This window comes from Ursus arctos, unplaced genomic scaffold, assembly GCF_023065955.2.
Source record: "Ursus arctos isolate Adak ecotype North America unplaced genomic scaffold, UrsArc2.0 scaffold_4, whole genome shotgun sequence".
Taxonomy (NCBI): domain Eukaryota; kingdom Metazoa; phylum Chordata; class Mammalia; order Carnivora; family Ursidae; genus Ursus; species Ursus arctos.
The window spans coordinates 70,649,474-70,671,109 of record NW_026623056.1 but is presented as its reverse complement, the minus strand read 5'-3'; the positions used below and the strand labels follow the sequence as shown (position 1 = coordinate 70,671,109).

Below are 21,636 nucleotides of genomic sequence, written 5' to 3'. Positions count from 1 at the left end.
CGTCTATGCTTATGTTACTCGAAGGAGGGCTATGACTTAGAGAGTAGTGCTGCCCCCGAAGGCCGAGGGAACAGAAGCATGGTGTCGAAAAGTGACTTGGACAAGTTTTCAAAGCTTGGGCAACCCCACATCCCTCTGCTTTTCCACTGTACTTACCATGCAATCTTCTAAATTCCCCAAGGCAACAGCTCACTTTAAATAGCAGTTCTGGAAGGAGGAAGAAGAAAAAAGCATAGCCTTTTCAACAACAACAAAAAAGGCCATGTCATTGGGCATATATTGGGAGAGAAATTAGTTCGTTTTGTCAGTACGACGGAAATGGACCCATCCGTTTATATCACAACAGTGCCCCGTGGGGCGGAGAGAGAGACACAGGATCATGGCATTGTCTTTCTTCATGTCCAGAAGGCTAAGTTAGCTCTGATTCCAGCACCAAAGGCCAGGACCATAATTCTATTTCCTTCCACTCTCTCTAAATATACCTGGACAAAGTGTGATTCACTGCTCATTCTGACCCGAGACTAAGCAATTTCTTCCTCTACACTGAGCCCCTGCATGTGTGTTTGCGCATGAAAAGTTTAACTAACTGAATGCATGGGGAATGAAGGGCAAAGTTCAGTTCCGTTTTCTGGTTAACTTAATAGTTACTTTTATTTTAAAAGTTTATTAAACTTCTCTGTGCTTGCTAAAAACAATCTCATCAGTTCTGTACATACCACAGAGTATTAGGCATCATTTAATATCTAAGAATGCTTAGCTGTTTTGAATATGGATTTTCACTGATGAGTACTGTAGCTGTAAAAAGAGCTTGGATGAACTTGAAAGTATGCTGGAAAGCATCTTAGAAACTACTTCTCTCCCAACTGTGAGTATAAACAGAAGGGCAGTTTATTAGGGCTTCTTCTTTAGGGAATTATGAACATATATTGATACACTCATATGTACATAGATACACATGCATGCACATTGCTTATTAATAAAACATAAGTATATTTTTTATATTTCAATTGAAATTACCTTCTAAAGGATATGTCAATTGGACAATATGAATGCATGTAATTTCAAATAAATTTATCCTGTAGGTTCCAGAAACACTGAATCGTTTTGCCTGTACTTGATCTCATATGGATTTGGGGTCTCGTTTTGTGTTTTTTGTTTTGGTTTTCCCTAAAATTTCAAACACCCAAATAATATGCACAACAGATGCAGTTAAATATATAAATAGAAATCATGACAATTGCATGTGTTGTTTGTGTTTGTTTCAATGTGACAAGTATTCCCTGTAGCTCCATCAGGAAAGAGTGTGGGCAAGTACTTTAATTCCTTGTATTATACTGATCTCTAGTGGTCAGGAAGCATAACACACTTTTAAACTATTTTCCTTGGTTTAAATTTTTGTTTAAAATAGAATTCTCAGCTTTGAAAAAAATGCGATATCCAAATATTTAAACAAGTAGTGAGTTTTTAAATTATGTATGCCTACACTTTATGTTCTCCTGTTTATATGTTTGTTTCCCTTGAAAGCAGGGACTGTGGTTCATTAATTGTTGAATTTTCTGAGAGGAGTACACAGCTTCACACAGTGCAGGGCACTGAATAGTTGTCTGCTTAGCCATACTGAGACATATTCTGTATTATACAATGATGAAATCCAAGGTTGGTTCAAGCAATCTAATAACAACTATCATTTATTGAATTGTCATTGTGTATATGGCACAATAACTCCAGTGCAAATATTTCTTTTACTTCTCACAAAATTCCAGTAAAGTAAGTCCTATTGCCCCCATTTTATGGTCGACAAAACTGAATCTCAGGGACACTGAGCAACGTATGTAAATCACATGACATGTAAGTGGTAGAGTTAAGGGCTCAAACTCAGTTCTATTGAAGTTTAAATTCCTGCTGTGCCTGTCAGCCTCTCCACGTTTCATATATAATACTTACATTTAAAGGTTAATTCTACTAAAAAAAATAAGATATTGTACACTATGTTCTGTTTTAAAATGTCAGGTGCACAATTTCTGAAATATAATTGTTCTTCTATTACAGTAAACAGTGTTTCCAAGATTCACTGATCCTGTTACAGTGTAACCATAAGTGTAAGTCAACATTCTGTCATGTTTTCTTTCCTTCAAGCCTCCCCTTTAAAATTCTGAATAGAGTGGGCCTCGTGCCTGAAGTTGTTTTGTAGTGATCCACTCAGTTTTCATGATCAGAGGAAATCCACCAAAATAAAATAGATGCTCTTTCTTCAATTATTTTAATAGCATGTGGAAACAAACTGGTGGCCCGAGAAGTCAGCCCAAAGATCGTTGGAGGAAATAATGCCCAAGAAGGAGCCTGGCCCTGGGCGGTTGCTCTTTATTATAATGGCCAACTGCTCTGTGGTGCTTCTCTCGTCAGCAGTGACTGGCTGGTGTCTGCGGCACACTGCGTCTATGGGTGAGTGTGACGTCACAGTGTCCCCTCCCAAGGGAGAGGACTACAGCAGACACCGTGCATCCCGTTTCGTGCAGCCTCACAAAATCATCCCATCAGGGACATGATCCAGCTCTTAATGACATTATAGAGTCCCAGTCATTTTCCCATTAAAATCGTACATAAAAATGAGAAAGTTAAATGAAAAATCATTCTTCATCAGGTACTTGCATACTCTTGTGTTTCCCACATACATAAAAACTGAAATTCTTACCTACATGAGGTAAGCATTTTTCAAGGTGTAAAATTCGTATTTAATGTATAAGTTGCACTGGATATCATTCAATCAGGCCAATATTTCATGTCAGAAATCGTCTGTATCAAAAAAGCATGTTTAAATTGCCCTCAAGTACGGCACTGGAAGAGATAATGCTTAGTGAAATAAGTCAAGCAGAGAAAGACAACTATCATATGATTTCTCTCATCTATGGAACATAAGAACTAGAATGATCAGTAGGGGAAGAAAGGGAAAAAGAAAGGGGGGGTAATCAGAAGCGGGAATGAAACATGAGAGACTATGGACTATGAGAAACAAACTGAGGGCTACAGAGGGGAGGGGGTGGGGGAATGGGATAGACCGGTGATGGGTAGAAGGAGGGCACGTATTGCATGGTGCACTGGGTGTTATACACAACTAATGAATCATCGAGCCTTACATCGAAAACCGGGGATGTACTGTATGGTGACTAACATAATATAATAAAAAATCATTATTAAAAAAAATAATAATAAATAAATAAATAAATAAATAAATTGCCCTCAAGTAACAAACTGTGCTCTAAAAGCTCATGTGGAAGGACTTTGCTGTGAATTAGAATAAAAACATTTTCTTCTCCAGTCAGATCTATTTTGATGCTACCCATAACTAAAATTTAGAAGTATTATCAAACCGTATCTGACTGTTTTTTGCTTGCATCATATGACAAAATACATGTTGAATTCTAGGATCTATCTTCTCCCTGTAGAAGCAGACATACCCAAAGCAGTGCCACAGGGAAAATAGCGTGGGCGAGGGACAGGAGAAAATAAATATTCTTGAGCCCAGGAACATGTTGATTTTCTGCTTTTGCCTGAAAGAAGGCACCTTTCTAGGTAATCCCATTCTAACACTTCTGAATTTGGCTAGGAAAAAAGGTAGCTTCCTCGTAGAAAATTCATAAGCCCTGACCTAGGGCAGTTTCCTGCCCTTAACTGAGTAAGAGAAGCCTCCAGAGAATGACCTGAGCTGTAAGAATTAGAATGAGCCTCCCTGTGGTCAGCATCCAGAATCTCTGAGGACAGAACCACGTGTGCTCAGCAACGGAAGACACAGCTGTCGTTTATCAGATCTGAAAATTAACTCCCTACCACAAAAACGTTGAAAGTTCTTGGATGGATGGAGACAAATTGTCAGATGCCGAGGGTTGTGATAGTTTGGGAGGTGGGGGTGAAGGGCAGAGGGAATGAGCATTAAAGGCTTGATCCCATCAGGCCAGAGTGAGGGCAGATCTGAAGTCAGAACCCAAAGAATCTGAAATGAGAACCCATAGCCAGATCCCAGCTGGGCTATCACCCGGGCTGCACAAGGACTACCCAAGATACTGCTCGTCTACACCCACAGGTCTCTGATTGTATGCATCACACCCTCTATCTGGGTGAGTAAACTAGCCTCCCCCATACCTAGACTGCCCCTTGGCAACTTTTGTGCCTCTTGATAATTATACTCTAATCTGTTTTCAACTACACCGCAAGTGTCTATCGCAGTCAATTTTCCCATCCCTGTTCAACGTGACCTTAACTTTCACTTAGTCATGCTCTATGCCTTGGTATGTCACAGGTGGGTAACCTAAGCCCAATTTACAAGTAAAAGGTATCTTTAGCTACAGATTCATTATTTTCTATCGCACAAAGGTAGGTCTTAGTAAGTTAGCGACCTCCCGTATCAACCTTGGATTTGGTAAATTAGTCCGTTTGATGTTCTTGCAGAACATATGCTTTCTAAATGTCAGCCAGGCTTGCAGTAATATTAGAGACATCTTTCATTTATCTACCTTACAGATGTACTTACTCTAGGTCAATGCTACCAATATCATATCTTTTTAAGCCACAAATATCCAAAGGGAAAAAAAAAAGTTTTGTCTAATATACACACGCGCTCAATCATATAAGACATAAAATGTCTTTTCACACAGTTTCAATACGAATGAAAGCAAACAAGTGTAAGCTGTAATGAATAGAAGTGCGCTGAATTCAAACTCGTCCTCACCAACCTTGCATTGCTCTCCGTAACCACTCAGTGGTATTGTTTCTTCGTTCCCAAGAAACAGATTGGTGTTTTAACCTGCAGGTGGCCAAATGGTTTAATTGGGCAGCTCTTTTCTGTCTACGTTCTTACTGTTCACACTCCCATTCCCATCCCTCAGCCATTATGGATGTCATTAAATGTCCCTCTGCCTGTTCTTTTTCTCTGTCACTGATTTGTCTTCTTTTTGAACCTTAAAAGAAAGATTTGGAGAGTATGGACCAACTTTACTGCGGCTTAAAGGCAAGGTTGACTTTAAACCAGAGGATAGAATCTTGGTATTGCTTGTGCTATTGACCTTATGTGACTTGGTGTCTCCGTTTCAGTATCCTCCTCCACAGGGTGTTCATAAAGAGATCTCCCTCCTGGAGTGATTATCAGGACAAAAGTAAGATGATGCAATACTTTTGCATACTGTGAATTATGTAAATGTACAATAAAATTTTTATTGTGCTACTGTCCCTGTGCAGGAAAGGTCCATGAAAGAAGAGTCTAATTCTTGCCCAGGAGATGGTCAGCATATTTATTTTTAAAACTTTTTATATTGCTACAATATTGGGGGCTTTATTTGGATACAGTATTTAGAGAAAGCTTCACAACAAATGAAAATTGAAGGAAGAGCTAAAGAGATGAGGGAGAAACTTAACGCAAGTTTCTGGGAAGGTAACATCAACTCAATTGTTCTGGGGCAGGAGCCTGCTTCAGAAACCTCAAGAAGCCTGCTGTTGCTGCTGGCCAGGAAGTAGCTGGCAGACAGGAAGGAACAAGATTGGGGATGTAGGCAGGACCAGATCCTAGGCCCTGGTGAGGAGTAAGGAGGCCATGATAAATGCGATGAGAGACCATCTGGAAGGTAAAGAGTGACATTATCTGGAGAGGAATCTGCTGGGAGGAGCAATCATGAAACCAGGGAGACCAGTTAGAAAGAAACAATGGTGGCCCTAGGATTGTGGCTGAGGAAGCTGGACAAATGCCTGGATCTCATTCATAAGTTCAGGAGGATCGAGTTACAGACAGATGAAGAGAAAGGGCAAGGGCAGAGTCAAGGGTTGTGGCTTGAACAAATAGGGTGTGTGTTGATATCATTTACTGAAATGAAGATAATGAGAAGAAACAGGATTGCCAAGAGAATAAGAGTTCTGAGTTTTTGATATTGAATTTAGGACTTCCTGATAAAACCCAAATGATACTGGTCAACTGGCATGTGGCATGTGAGTCTGGAGTTCAGGGAGAAGTCAATTAATGAAATACAAATTTGGAAATTTTGCACAGATTGCTGGTATTTGAAGTCATGGCATTGGATAGGATCCTCTAGGGAGTTAGTGTAAGTGGAGAAGAGAAGAGAGCAAAAAGCAGAACTCAGGAGTATTCTAGTATTTGGATTTTGAGAGGAACAAAAGAGCTGGTGGAAAAGACAGGAAAAGCAGAGAATGAGATGAAAGGAAAATCACAAGTATTCAGGAAGTCCTGGAAGTCAAGTGAAGAAAGGCATTCAAAAATTGTTTCTGAAGTTTGTAGACATAACCCTTCAGATCAAATGATGCTGAGGATTATTTTGCTTTCTCCTTGTTCCCTGTACTTCTTTTTCTAACACTTAAACAAATAAAGGCATATCTCTAGTTTAAAAACAGGTTTCTACTTAGTAGTTGAACTAAAAATACCCTTATGTGTGAAACTTTTGTCTTTATTCATAAAAAGGAATAATAGCTAAACATATCCTCACTATTCACCCTTTTTCTTTTATAATACAACCACCTTTTATACACCTTAATTTTTCTCTTTTGAGTTTCATTATGATGGGCTTATGGCCCTTCGTTAACAATTTATTTTATTAACTAGGATAATTATTATGTTTATGATACTTAAATTGTTAAAACTGGCCTGTATTATCACATTCAATCTAGCTCCTTTGTTTTTTTTTTTAATTATCCCTAATATTCTGGAAAACTTTCCTTTTTCTTTCAAGTTTTTATCTAAATTCTAGTTAATTAACATAGCATTTGTAATATTAGTTTCAGGTATAGAATTTAGTGATTCATCACTACAACAAATACCCAATTCTCATCACAAGTGCCCTCCTTAATCCCCATCACCCATTAATCCATCCCCTCTGCCCACCTTCTCTCAAGCAACCCTCAGTTTGTTCTCTATAGTTGAATCTGTTTACTGGTTTGCCTCTCTTACTCCCTGACCCATGTTCATCTGTTTTGTTTCTTAAATTCCACATATGAGTGAACTCATATGGTATTTGTCTTTCTCTGACTGACTTACTTCACTTAGCATTATTCCCCTCTAGATCCAACCATGTCATTGCAAATGGCAAGATTTCATTCTTTTTCATGGCTGAGTAATATTCCATTGTGTGTGTGTATGTGTGTGTGTCTACATATATATACACACCACATCTTTATCCATTCATCAATCAATGGACATTTGGGTTCTACTCTTGAAAACTTTCTCACTCTCTAACAACCCCATATTTCAGAGGCATTCTAACTTTAACTTGCGTTAAAAAATGGAATTGGTTATTTGTAGGAATCCTTTTTCTATTCAGTGGAGAATAATAATAGAGACCTAAAACACTGTGCTGGGGGTAAACATTGGGGTTGGCAGTGGACAGACTTGACTAAAGTACCATCTTTGTTAATGGTAGAACAGAAAATTTTTTCAGAGTTATGGGTTCCCACTGCTTTTTCTTCCTTTCAGCATATTGTGCTGCTCTATCTTACCGTATTTACTTTTGACCACAATGAAAATCCCATTTACAAATGAACATCCTTATACTCTGAGTAGGGGATTTCTTTACATATCAACACGTAGCAACCTAGAGTGGCATAGCACTAGTTCCTTCCATCTGGTGCAACATCTAAGGAGCACCTATTGTGTACCAAGAATTGTGTTAGTCTTTGAGGTTATAGAATTCAGGAATACATGTCTTTCTGTTGCCTCCCTACTTATGCCTTTCTTTCTCTTACTATTATGAAAAACATTTTGTTTGAACAAGGCAGGCATAGATGAAATGCCCAGCAGAAATTCAGCCAACCTCCCCTATCTCAAGGTACCCTACTTCTGCCATCTTTAGTCTGTGCCAGGTTGGGGCTTGCCTATCCCATGGGGCTATCTCCTGTTCCCATTGTTTTCTGTCTATAACTTTTCGTTGTTTCACTAGAGTGTAGATGCTTTGAGACAAATATATTTTTAAAATATAATTAAGCATCCCCTCCTCATCTGCACTGATTTTTCTGAAGGTTTTCTTCTCCTATCTCTTGGCTTTGGGTGAATGGAAAAGCCAGGGAGAATGCTGTATTACTCAATATCCCAGAAGGAACTGCGAAGTGCAGATTCTTGGGTCCCACTCCAACCTTCCAAATTAGAATCTCTGGAGGTGAAGTTAGGAATCCAAATTTTTAGCAAATTCTTCAGGTGATTCGTAAAATGAGTACCACTGGCCGGAACTTCTGGGTTCTCAAGTCTTTCTTCTGAGAGAAGGCACTGAGATTGCTGTAGGATGTAGTTGTTCTAGTGGTGCTTGTGCTAATGTGAGCTCGTGGTGGGGAAGCTAAGCACATAGACAGGAAAAGTTATGCGGAGCAAGACTTGAGAGAGAAATGCAGGCGATATACGTTGGAGGAGCATCTCCTTCCTAATATACGACTTACAGATGCAGGAGAAAGAAAAACATGAAAAAAGGCTATTTTCCATGTAGCACTATAACAACTTTGGAACTCATTAAGAATGTGTCAGATTAATATTGCTGTAACTTGTATTTAATTAGACCAGTAGCTTGAAGCATGTATGTTTAATTTTCACAGTCCATGGTTCATGGATTGGTTTTCTACTCCAAACCCTGAAAGAACAAGACGAAATGGTGATTACTAAACTTCGTGCTGCCTGCAAGCTCTCTCATAACAGTGACTAATATTGTTCTCAGAAGGAGTACAGTACTTACAAAAGAGATAAGAATTTGGGAGGTTAGCTACTAAACTGCATTATTTTTTCTTAACTGCAACTTTTTAAAAAGATTTTATTTATTTATTTATTTATTTATTTATTTATTTATTTAGAGAGACAGTGTGTGGCCGAGCGAGGGGCAGAGAGAAGGGAGAGAGACAAAGAATCTCAAGCAGACTCCCTGCTGAGCACAGAGCCCCACTGGGGCTCTATTCCAGGACCTTGAGATCAAGACCTGAGCCGAGGGTGCCTGGGTGGCTCAGTCATTAAGCATCTGCCTTTGGCTCAGGGCATGATCCCAGGGTCCTGGGATCAAGCCCCACATCAGGCTCCCTGTTCCGGGGGGAGCCTGCTTCTTCCTCTCCCACTCCCCCTGGTTGTGTTCCCTCTCTCGCTGGCTGTCTCTATCTCTCTCTGTCAAATAAATAAATAAATAATCTTAAAAAAAAAAAAAAAGACCTGAGCCGAAACCAAGAGTCAGACACTCAACTGACTGAGCCACCCAGGCACCCCTGAACTGCATTATTTTGTCATCAAGTTAAATCTATAGCAAATAACTGCATATATCTCTGAATTTTCATGTAAGTTTTCCTGAAGATAAAATATGTAGAAAGCATTTAAGAAGACAATCCTATCATTTTTTAAAATAAATGCAGTCTATTAACTTCAAAATAAAACCTCTATAATGGACTCAAACTCCTTTTGAGCAAATTTTATACCATTAATATAATTAATATTATTTATAATATGAATATTAATATAATGTCTTTGTTATATAAAATATATTTATAATACAAAATATAGTGTGTATAAATAAAATTAAATGCAAAGTAAGAAACATAGTGTGACAATTGTAAAATTTTTTTGTAAATATTTTTGTAAATTATTTTTTGTAAATATTCAGTTAATATATATTAAATGTTTAATAAGAAATACAGTTCTTAAAAAAAGAGTAACTACCTGTTACCTGTCAGCCATAACAGGTATGCTAATCAAGTGACAACCATGACCAGCTGAGCTTTGGGAAACATACTTAAATATGTGATACAGAAAGAAATTCAGAGCTAGGACACCAGGAAAGAGATTGCGTTCTATCGCCTCTCTCTGAGTAGGCCAAGGTGGGCTGGGGAGTCCCAGGACACAGGGGGAGAGGGTGTGGTCAGAATGTCTGAAATTAACAGTGAGTCCAGCTGGGCTGCAGTACTGTTCCCCTGACCTGGAGAGGGGGAAAGTGAAAAGGCCTCTTGACCAGCAAACAGAGCCTTCACAGCACCATAATACCCTCCAGGCTCAACATCTGGGCGTTGAAGGAGCTACCACCAACCACTAGGAGCAGAGACATCCTCCCCTTCCTGAGCCCAGATACTCCAGTGGCAGAGTATGTCTCTCCTCCCAACCCTCCCCTCATGTTCTCAACCGTGCCCACAGGCCCCTGCCCAGAGCCCCTGGAGGCACCCCAGTATGCTGGTGCAAGCACGGTCTCTAAAGTCAGACGGCCCCAGTGCAAGTCTCCACCCCACCACTTAAACTATCGGCGTCCAGTTTGTTCTCATGTAAAATCCATAGCACAGCGGCAAAAATGAAAATGTGATGCAGTCGAAGTACGTGGCCCTGCCCTTGGCACAAAATAGGTTCTCCGGGAATGGGTGTTATTCTATTCTACAAAGCATGTCAGTAACTTTCCTCTCATGTTAATGCCGTGAGGTTATCGGTGGATATCTCCTGGATGCTTGGGCATTCATTGGTTTTGCTGATGCCAATGACTTGATCAAATACAATCCTTTATTTAATTTCAACAAAGTAATGGATAGGTAAAAAGACAAACAAATGGACTTGAAATAACTTCATGCCCTTTGTGTATTTGTAGGTGACTTCGATCCTAACAGTTGAAGGACTACATTAAACGAGGCATTTGTAACTATTAAGAATTAAATCACTAGCTCTTCTAAAATAGCAGTTACTGAATTTTGGCTGCATTGTGAATATGACTTAATTGGCTTAATTCTAGCTGTTCACTAGTAGTTTCTTGGTGTGAAGATATTGCACCCCGAAAGCACAGTTAGACGTCCCTACACACTTTCAAACTGTCATTTAATCTGCCTGTAACACACATGCTTTCCTTCACCAGTTCATTAACAAGGGCCAACATTACGTATGGAAAGTTATTCAAGTTTATTGTATATGAAAATCACTCGTTTGTATGTTAGATTGTAAACATCGTAATAGGTTTTATTGCTTGTCTTAACGTTGTATAAATCCAGTGACCCCCTAAACAGAATGCTCCCGAACCTGCTTCCTGCTAGCTGGGGCCATCTGCAGAAACCCTGGACCAAGGTGCAGTCTCCACGGTGGAATGGAATCTAAGGCAGTGGGTTCTCTAACGTGACCATACATTAGGATAAACTTGGAGATTTAATTTAAAAATAACATATATTTTTAAAGTCCCTCTCCCCATTCCAAACTCATTAAATCAGAGAGAGAGAAGGCGGAGCAGGTAACAGTGTTATTTAAAAGAACTCCAGGTGATTCTAATGTGAAACCAAAGTTGAGAACCACCATCTAGAACTAGAGATCGAGAGATGATTTAAGAGAAGTGATAGAAATGAGCACTAATTAAGACTCTTTCTATGATCTGATCACAAGAATAAAAAATTGAAAGAATGCTTTTGAAGAAGAATCACTCAGAGAAATTCAAGAATATTTGAGGACGGGCACACATAGTTTTGAAATACCTACTATGAGCAGCATCTTTAGAAAGTAACTCTGGTGGATGGAGGGTTTCTTACATGTCGTTTTCATAATCTTCAGGAGAAATTTAGAGCCATCTAAGTGGGAAGCAATCCTAGGCCTGCATATGACATCGAATCTGACTTCTCCTCAAATAGTAACTCGGTTGATAGATCAAATTGTCATAAACCCACATTACAATAAACGGACAAAGGACAGTGACATCGCCATGATGCATCTTGACTTTAAAGTGAATTACACAGGTAAAAGAAATCAGTTTTAGTCATCTTATCTGGCCAAATCAATTCAAAATTAGATTTGAAATATTATCAGTACCAATGAATTAATAGTCCATAAAAGCTGGATAATTTGTTATAGAAATCATTATAATTTAAATGGAATTGGGGAATGGAGCAAAACATATTCAATTATCTTCATCAAGGTGTTTAAATCCAACTTTCTAGAAAGTTGGCCAGCAAATTAAAATGTTCTGAGCCCCCTGTAATAATAAACTCAAAAGAGCAGCATAGAGTAAATAGGTCACATTACAATGCATGCCTTCTCTATTTCTCATATGAAAGGGAGGCAGGTCCATCTCCCAAAAAGGGCAGAGTAGGACAAACTGAGAGATGAGCATATGCTCTAAGAGTAAAGTGAGTAAGAATTAAGATATCCACAGAGTCAATAATATTAATAGGGTGGCAGCCGGAAGACTTCCTCCAAAGACCTAGAAAACGTGCAAGAAATCACGTAATGGTGTGAACTTTATCCTGAAGGACTCTGCTCAACTCCACCCTTTACTCCAAAGACTTTTCCAACTCCCAGTAAGAAGAAAGTGCTGCCATTTCTGTGCTCTCATGGGATTTGGTCTACACATATATTAGAGCGCTTATCAAAGGCAGACTGTTAACTGTGGTTAATTGTGTAGCACTGTCCTTGAAGGTAAGCACCATATCTTATTCATTTTTGTGTCTGCCCTGGGTCTTACATGTAGTGGGTGCTTATAAATGTCAGACAGCTTGTAAATTGTTGGAGAAGGGCTTTAAAAGTCAGTAACGAATGCTGACGCTTCCGTAAATGCACTGTAAAACAATCACCTGAAAGCTTTTTTAATGTGGAGATAATTGAGGAAAATCAAAAAAGCCTCAGAACACTTTTACAAGTGTCTCTTAATTGGCCCTAAAGAACAGCCTTCCCAAGATTGTTACAGAACTGACAGTGTAAATAGCATGATTACTTAAAATCAAATATAAATGATAAACTCTAGAACTAAGACATCGTGTACCTTCTTAAAGAGTAATAAGCAGACAATGTAGAAAAGGATCCCTAAAGACCACCAGTAATACCTAGTCCATTGTCAAAGAGTGCCACCCTGACATGTTTCTTTACCCTAAGACTGATGTCTAAAAAATGTTCAAGCAGCATAAAACAAAAATACAAGTTTTTTAAATAAAATGTGGAAAATAATTGATTTTTCAAACTTGTTAGAAATGCATGTTTGTCTGTGTTTTGTTTTTCCAGATTATATACAACCTATTTGTTTACCAGAAGAAAATCAAGTTTTTCCTCCAGGAAGAATTTGTTCCATTGCTGGCTGGGGGAGGGTTATATATGAAGGTAAATCATCAGACTCAACAAAAAGAAAGTGCTTACGAGTAAGAAGGATGCTATTGCACTATCCTATGAATATTTTCAACATTTTTTGCAATAGCTCTTAAAAACTGTCAGGCTTATAGTCATATGCTGTGTGTTTGTACAGTTTTTTTAAAAATTCCAGATTGTATAGAGTATATTACAAAACTATAATCCTTATTGGAGGAGAGTTCAAGCATTCTCCAAACTTAGTACCTAATTTTAGTATTATAAATACCCTGATAAAGAGAAAAGATATGCCTATTTAAATAAATACTACAAAGGTTACAAATTTTATTTTTGTAAAGCACCTGGATAAAGTCTGATCAAAAGCCAAATTATTACCTGTTACATTTTCTAAATCAATAAAACTATCTTTATTTATCACATAAAGGCCTCACACTCCCATTCCTTAACAAATGAGAAGGGAATCCCCCTTAACTTCAACATGCTGACTCAGCCTACTCAGATGTGGCACGAATCATACACTAAAGACTATAAGCAGACTCGTTAGCCTTATTTAATAGGATGTTTTCCAAACACAGAAAAGATGCATATTAAGACTAACTGAACATAATTTTTTTACAAAATTCCCGTACTTCATTCTCTCTAAATGTAACTACAAGGCACACTGGCTTCAGAATTCCTAATAGGAGTTATTCCATCTAGGGCAGAATTTTGACTACCCATTAAAAATTAAGCAAAAAGGAAAGGCACTATATAGTCCGGTGGGAGAACCCAGCCTCTGGAGTCGCAGCAGATCATGGCCGAGATACTTAAAAAACCTAATTGTATGAGATGAAAAGCCACAGAATCTTGTGGAGAGGTGCAGCTACCAGTAGTAAAGCATTTGCAGTTAAAACACCCTTATTCCTTGTAAAAGAAAGGATGACGTTCTAAGTCAAATCTTTGCCTGACGATTCAGCAGAGGTTCTCCACGGCAATTGCATTATGTCGCTGAAATGCCTCATGTCTGTTGTCCATAAAGTGTACTGAAGTCAAAGGCTGTATCTTCTTTGATTTCCTCCACTTGAAAGATGCCATGATTTATTAAATTTGAAATCTAAAGAGTAAAAATGATTCCTAGATAGATATTTTCTCTCTCAGACTTCAAACTAAAAGACATTTATGGCCACAATGTAGACTCTTCAAAAACAAATTATCCCCTAACAAATTTAAGACTCTTTATTCCATTGGAAATGGGTATTTCTTTTAAGAGCCGAGTAAATTTGGCTCACATTTACTTATTGTTACTACAGATATGCATTTAATTGACTTACGAAGGGTCTCTAAGGGTGGTGTGGAGCCAAGGAAAATCTGGATCTGAGATCAATTTCATTGAGGAATAAATGCTCAGATCATGTTTAAATACTTCCTGGGTGATGGAAATTTTAACAAATTTTGTGAACTTTGTCTTATGATTTCCAGCTACTTAACTGTGTAAAACCCAGTTTCCCCCCTTTTGAGTATATTATCCTAGTTAGCTAGGAAAACCATGAACATATTGTTTACTAGGAAGAAAAGAAGTAATAGTAGTCAGTTAAATTAAGGCAATTAGTAAAGTTAAAATAACTTTACTGACATTTTTATGTAGGTCTTTATGTGTGCATTCTCAGTTATCCTTATGACAATTCCTGAGGACAAATAAATATTAAATATAAGAACACTACTCAAATTTTTCTTTACCAAAGAGTTTTATCGTATACCCATCCAATCTTTTTTATTCCTTGATGAGCAAAAAAATGGACTTTGATTTTGTAATAGTTTATAATAAAAATAAAGTCTGCCGGCCCATCCTCAATCTTCATAGAATGAATAACAGTGAGATGCTCAACTCCCTCCTCCATCTTCACCTCTTAAAGTCCAATGTCAAACTGTCAAAGTCACCCAGTGGCTGGCAGCTGGAGTCACAGGCACCGGCTGGAAATTGTCATTTGCGCACATCTCCCAACTCCTATTCACTGTCATGCTGGTACCTTGAAAGCAACCATGGTTGGAGTGCTTGCATCAGGCAAATGATACGTACTGAGGATTTTTTTTCTTGAAAACCAGTGTTAAACATTTACCAGCCCAGCACTGAGTCATACATATTGCTTTGCACTGAAATTATATACATACACATACGTCCATGTACATACATACACACACGCTAGTTTCCTGTCTTTTTAGTGTGTGGATTAAACCGAGGTAGAAACGAAGTCATGTACATGTTTGCAATAACATTGACTGTCATATGTACTAAGTTATCATCAACTTCTTGCCTCTCTTGAGGAACCAAACAGAACTGCTAATTATTAGAAAGTGCTTATCAGGTGCCTTTTCTGAGTCACTAGACACCTGTTTGTTTCACATCCCTCTTGGGATTAGTATTTCGGTAAACAGAGAGTCATGCTTCCAGTAGATGAGTCATTCTGTAAAAAGCATGGAAGTGCATTCTGTTACAAAACGCCTCCTTTCTCTTCACCTGCTTGTGGATGACAAGCTGATTGCCCTCAGACCAGGGCACCGTGCAGCTGAGCTTTGTCTTCTGTTCGGTGCGCACCTGCTCATTCACGGAGCCTCACAAAGTTGCTGAATGCCATTATCAGGGAGCACCTCTTCAGGTGCCAAATGAAAAGCCTCCTGGATTTCGGAGTCATTGCTAATTTCCATAAATGAAACTCTTTGTGTTCGTGGGCTTTTTTCCCCCATGAGCAACACTGTAACCACTTAAAATTACTGCAAATGCCTAAAGCCTGTCTAGTCCAATCCACCATTCCTGTTAGCCCTTGGAAACTGAAAAAGTGCTTTACTCTTATCCATTTGGAAAAATCCACAGATGGGCTTTATTCTGTGCTTTAAAATACTAAGGTTAGCATTTAGTTTCATTACATATACACACAGTACTCGATAATGAGAGTGAGCTGTTGAAATAAAGGAGACTGATGGTGGCCCATTCAGTGACGCACGTTGATCCCTTCTGACTGGCTGACTGCGTTACCGTTTTGAACAGGTCCGACTGCAAACACATTGCAAGAAGCCAATGTTCCTCTTCTATCAAATGAGAAATGCCAACAACAGATGCCAGAATATAACATTACAGAAAATATGGTCTGTGCAGGCTATGAAGAAGGAGGAGTAGATACTTGTCAGGTAAGTATGTAAAACCGTTCACTCTACATCTCCAGAAAGCATTGCTCAATAATGATTTTGTCGCTTTGCAACAATTAGGGCGTAAAGAATTCATCAGGGTTTTAACTTCATTTCTTCTTTTACCAAACTGACTTTTTTTTTTAAGATTTTATTTATTTATTTGACACAGAGAGAGAGAGAGCACAAGCAGGCAGAGCAGCAAAGAGAGAGGGAGAAGCAGATATCCCGCTGAGCAGGGAGCGAGACATGGGGCTTGATCCCAGGGTCCTGGGATCATGACCTGAGCTAAAGGCAGATGCTTAACTGTCTGAGCCACCCAGCCGCCCCCCAAACTGACTTTTTGTTTTTTTTATTTGTGGCCTACTTGCATAGTATGGCTAGGGTGGATGTGAGCGTTAGAAATAAAACTCATTTTTAAGAACCAATATTAAAATCGGGTATCTTTAGAGCTGAGGCATAAAATATGAGTGTGTGAGAGAGTCAGGTAAACTATGGAGTGCTGGCCCACTATTGACCTGGAGATGACACACCTTAGCTAAATCCAATTCTGATTCTTTAAAACCCTATACAAATTTCAGACAAACACACAAAAAGTAAGTCGGAAGGCCAGTTTCACCTACTGGCTTCCAATTTTCAACCCTGGTTTTGAGTATGGGCCAGGGGTCCAGTGACAAGAAATAATTTCCTGCATAAAACCAACCTGGATACCCTGGTTAGAACCAGTTTGCAGGTAACCACTTGTAGGAAGGTTAAAAACTAGAACTCACTCAACAGCCTAGCATAACTCTGGACCTAGAACTCCTACACTAGAATTTTCATCTTATTGTTTACATTTCATTTTAGAGATGTAATAACATGATCTCGCTGCACCATTCAAGTATCAACAGCTTTTGACTTACATGACCATGAGAGAAAACTACCCACAAACTCATTGAAGACAAAAACATCTTATCACGTAGAAATAATGTGGCCATCTATTAGTGCTATGAAATCCACATACACTCAACAAGTAAAAAGTAAATTCTGCCAGATTTTAGAATTATTATTCATGAAATAGTCACGAAAGCATAGATTCTGGGCTCAGACTACTCTTACGTCACTTGCCTAAATATGTTTGGGAGAGACTTTGGGCAAGACACTTCAGTTTTATTGACAGGTTTAAAAAATCAAGTAACACGTATAAGGCATTTAAATAAGCACTCCAAATATTAACAAATTTCACTATAAGACTTTGGAAATGAATTTTCTAGCATGTTTTCTGTATTTGAAAATTAATAAGATGTTGATGCACCAACATCTACTGGATTAGATTAAGCCTGATAGCAGTACTGAGCAAGTGAATACAAGTGGGGACGCAGCAATTTATACCATGGGAAAGTCTTTCACTTTATTGAAGTGTAAACAACTTGTTATATGTATTAACACCTATGTCACCATAATTCGACTTGATACAAGACTTTTTAAACAGACACTTCCCCAGATGAACCTTTATATGTATCTAGTAGTTAAGTCAGTGTCTCAAATCATGTTAAACTTTCGGCTTGGTTTTACATTTATTCTGCTTTGTTGAACACTTGCAAATTCAAGACATATTAATAGGATAGCTTTCTTCTTGTTTAAAATTTATCTCTGGATCTTATACGTTCCTTTTAAAATGAAAAGCGTGCTAAAGGTAAAATATATTGCCACTTAGAGGGAGATTTATAGAATTATTGTTCAGGAGGGAAATCAGCTGTACAACTTCAATTACAGTTAATGGGGGTTGTGTGGCAGGTGCCTTACGCACTAGGTAGAAAATGTGACCACGGATGCTACTGATATTAGAGTTACATTAAGCCAGTCACTTGTGCCAGATCTCTGAAATCTTGTTTGGCTCTGATTTCTAAAGAGTCTAAGTATGTTATTCATTCACAAGTAAGAATGTCCACACACAGGGCAGTCTCTTGTGTAATGTTATCATGATTCAGTATTCGATAGTCTAGAGGGCCACATGATTTTCTTTGTTCAATTTTAATACTACGTTATACAAGAGGATTAACCAATTAAATAAGAATACCTTTAAAATTATGAATATGCTACAACTGATACGTCACTTGAATAAGCTCTTCGAAGCATTATTTTCCCCCCTACAGTGGCAAAGAATTGGTCCTATTAGTCATTCATACATTCTTAAGTATCTTCTGGCTTACCAAAGGCTTGAGTGTGGGGGATGGTTGTCTGGATTTTAAGGCACCACAAGTGGCTGTAGAAGTCCCCTCTATCTAGAAAGACGTGAACGACGCAAACAGCAAACTCATTCTGCTAACTCTGCAGAGCCTTATTCTACCCCAGTGGTTTTCCAAGCATGGCCTCCAATCCAGCAGATCAGCAGCACCTGAGAACCTGTTCCAGGTGCAAATTCTCAGGCCCCAGCACCGACCTGCTGAGTCAGCAACTCTAACGCCATGGCCCAGCAATGCGTGCTTTAGCACGCTAACACCACTGGTACGGCAACGTAAATTTTAGGGTAATGCGTTATGGTCTGGACATTCACTCATATTTTTGAAGTCCATACATATCTCAGATAGTGGAAGAAGGAAATAGCTCCTTGAACAAATCAGCAAATTAAGGCAAGAAGTTACACAACAGAACTGAAACGGTAGAGTTAGATGAGAGAAGTGACAGTCTCAGACGTAATAGGTCTCTCAACCACACAGACAACGCAACTGCTGGGCATCAAGCCTGCTGCTGGATCATTGGAATACCTGGAACTGACCCCGTGCACGCTGAGTAATTTAAGATCCTCGTGCATGGAATCAATATCTAGGTTCTATTGTCTTTTTAAAAAACTGAATTATTTTAGAAAATACAAAGAAAACCAAATGACTCCTTTTCAAAATACCCGAACAGTTGAGGTTTATTTTTACTAAACTCTAACCTTGAGTCTGTATTCATCCTTAACTGTTCCATACATATTTCTGGACCCAAACTATAAACTAAGGGTTTAGGATACAGAAATACAAATCACAGTCCCTGCCTTCAAACACATTTGTTATATCTAGAAAAGAGGTAACCTATTGTTGCCAGTGCAATTTATGTTCCTCTGTACCCAAGCAAGAAAAGGTGCTTTTATACACCACATTTTTTCCCCTTAAATATGGTCCCAAAGATAATAAAGAATCAGGCAAAAAAATCAGGATTTTTTTAAAACAAACTTGGGTTGAAATATTCTTTTGTACCAGTGATGGCAACCAAAGTACACGAGGCTGTAAATTCCTTCATAAATATAAAAAAAAAGATTAAAAATTTTGCACAATTAATGTAAGAGAAAAATTGGCGAATTACTCGTTAAGTAATGGTACGTTGTGTTTGTATTATGTTCTTTCGCATTATACACAAATACTCATGTGCAAATGAAATATACGGAATTAGCTCTAGCAGAAACTGTTATAATTAATATTTTCAAAAATTAAATAATTCTTCCTCAGTTAAAATCTCCTATGAAAATATGTGTGCTTATCATAAATTATATCATTGATATGCCTACTGCCATTGAAATGTTAAGATTTTTTCAAATCTGATTGTCTACTCACAAAAAGTTAACGCTGCCCAAAAGAACTAAAATCAACTTTATGTGTTGAGTTTTTAGTTTCTCTAAACACACAACGTGGAATAAGTGTCTCCTCTGCAGAGCCTCTCCCAATTCTTAGAACATACCTCTTTTTGTTTTGTTTTTTGTTTCAAGTTTTTATTTAAACTCTAGTTAGTTAACATATAGTGTAATACGAGGTTCGGGAGTGGAATCTAGTGATTTCTCCCTTCCATACAACACCCAGTGCTCATCACAAGTGCTCTCCTTAATCCCCATCACCCATCTAGCCCATTCCCCCACCCACCTCCCCTCCAGCAACCCTCAGTTTCTTCTCTGTTGTTGAGAGTCTGTTTTATGGTTTGCCTCTCTCTTTTTTCCCCCCTATGTTCACCTGTTTTGTTTCTTAAATTCCACATATGAGTGAAACCATACCATACCTCTTTTAATAAAATGATCAGCTTTCAATATATATTTTGGTTGGGATGCTTCTCATAGTTGTGCCTTAGAGAATTTCTTAGTACCTATTAAAACGACATAATGAAAGTAAGGAAACTTCTGCTATAAAAGTACATCATGAAGAATTACATGCAAATTATGTTTGAGTTGTCATAGTTTCTCTGTGTCCTTTCTGAGCAGCCAAAAGTTCTCATTTTTGACGGAGAATGTTGAAGAGATATACAGATGACTTGTAATTAAATCATATTTTTGATCTCTAGTTTTGAATTGATTTGCTAAAAATAACCTTAGATGTCTATGCCAATCGACAACATATCTGCAATTTTCTTTTGCAATTTCCTCTTTAGGGGGATTCAGGAGGACCATTAATGTGCCAAGAAAACAACAGGTGGTTCCTGGCTGGCGTGACGTCGTTTGGATACCAGTGTGCACAGCCGAATCGTCCAGGAGTGTATGCCCGGGTCCTGAGGTTCACAGAATGGATACAAAGTTTTCTACAGTAGAGTGTTTCCTAAGCCAACATGAAAGTCATGCTGTTTTCCCATTTCACTCTAAGGAGCATGGAAATTGAGACTTTTGTCAAAATGGCTTCTGAAAGACTGTATTCTTACCTAAGCCACTGCAATGCTGAGGGGTGAGGGTGAACACAAAAAATAATCTTTACCATATAAAGTAACTTTAAAATAATACACTTTGATTTCATTGTGAACAGCTAATCTTTCACAGAGATCATCATTTCCTTTGTTTTTAATCATTTTTATCATATTCTCTGATTCAAAGGAATGCTACGGTAAGGTATATACTAAACTTTGGTAGAATTAGGAAGAGAATGAAATAAACTGTTTTGCACAGAATGTTGTTATTTGAACTAAACTGCTATAAATTATCTAGTTCCACAATCTCAATATTCTTCCCACTTTTCTGTCTAAAGGCATTTCCAATTCATCTTGAGCATATCCTTAATATTTTCCCCACTCCTAAAAAATATGTATTTTAAGCTCATGTCACAGACGTAGACTAAATTGATTGCACAGTCCTCTCAAGCTAATTAAACAGCAAACAAGCACAAGTCGATGTATCGCCCTTGTATCAAAACACAAAGGAACTTAACTGATATTGTCATTCTGTTATTGGATCATTTCTTACCTGGATTAATCATACCATCCATTTATTTTAAGCTAATATTTTTTAAGTTTCCAAAAAGTAATCAAACATATCCAAAAAATGCAACTATTACAAATGGGTTTTTTTTTCTGATATGTTGTACAGTGAATGTTTTTAACATGTGCAAAACTTACTTAGACACAGCTGAATCACCCATTAGAAGGCCAAAAGTGTGGAAAAAATGAATTTGCCTCACTGGTTTAATCTCTTGGATCATTTCCAGAGTAAGTGCATACTTCAATTT

General features: G+C 38.1%; 1 protein-coding gene across 1 annotated transcript in view; it reads left to right on the top strand.

Moving 5' to 3' along the window:
- Window positions 1-21,070, top strand: part of TMPRSS15 (transmembrane serine protease 15) — a 112,220-nt gene extending 91,150 nt beyond the window's left edge. The window contains exons 21-26 of the mRNA XM_026501038.4: window positions 2,050-2,099; window positions 2,268-2,442; window positions 11,519-11,700; window positions 12,959-13,054; window positions 16,062-16,201; window positions 20,576-21,070. Of these exons, the coding sequence (XP_026356823.3) occupies window positions 2,050-2,099; window positions 2,268-2,442; window positions 11,519-11,700; window positions 12,959-13,054; window positions 16,062-16,201; window positions 20,576-20,731 (799 nt within the window). The 3' untranslated portion in view covers window positions 20,732-21,070. The remainder of the gene's footprint in view (window positions 1-2,049; window positions 2,100-2,267; window positions 2,443-11,518; window positions 11,701-12,958; window positions 13,055-16,061; window positions 16,202-20,575) is intronic.
- Window positions 21,071-21,636: the final 566 nt, after the last annotated feature.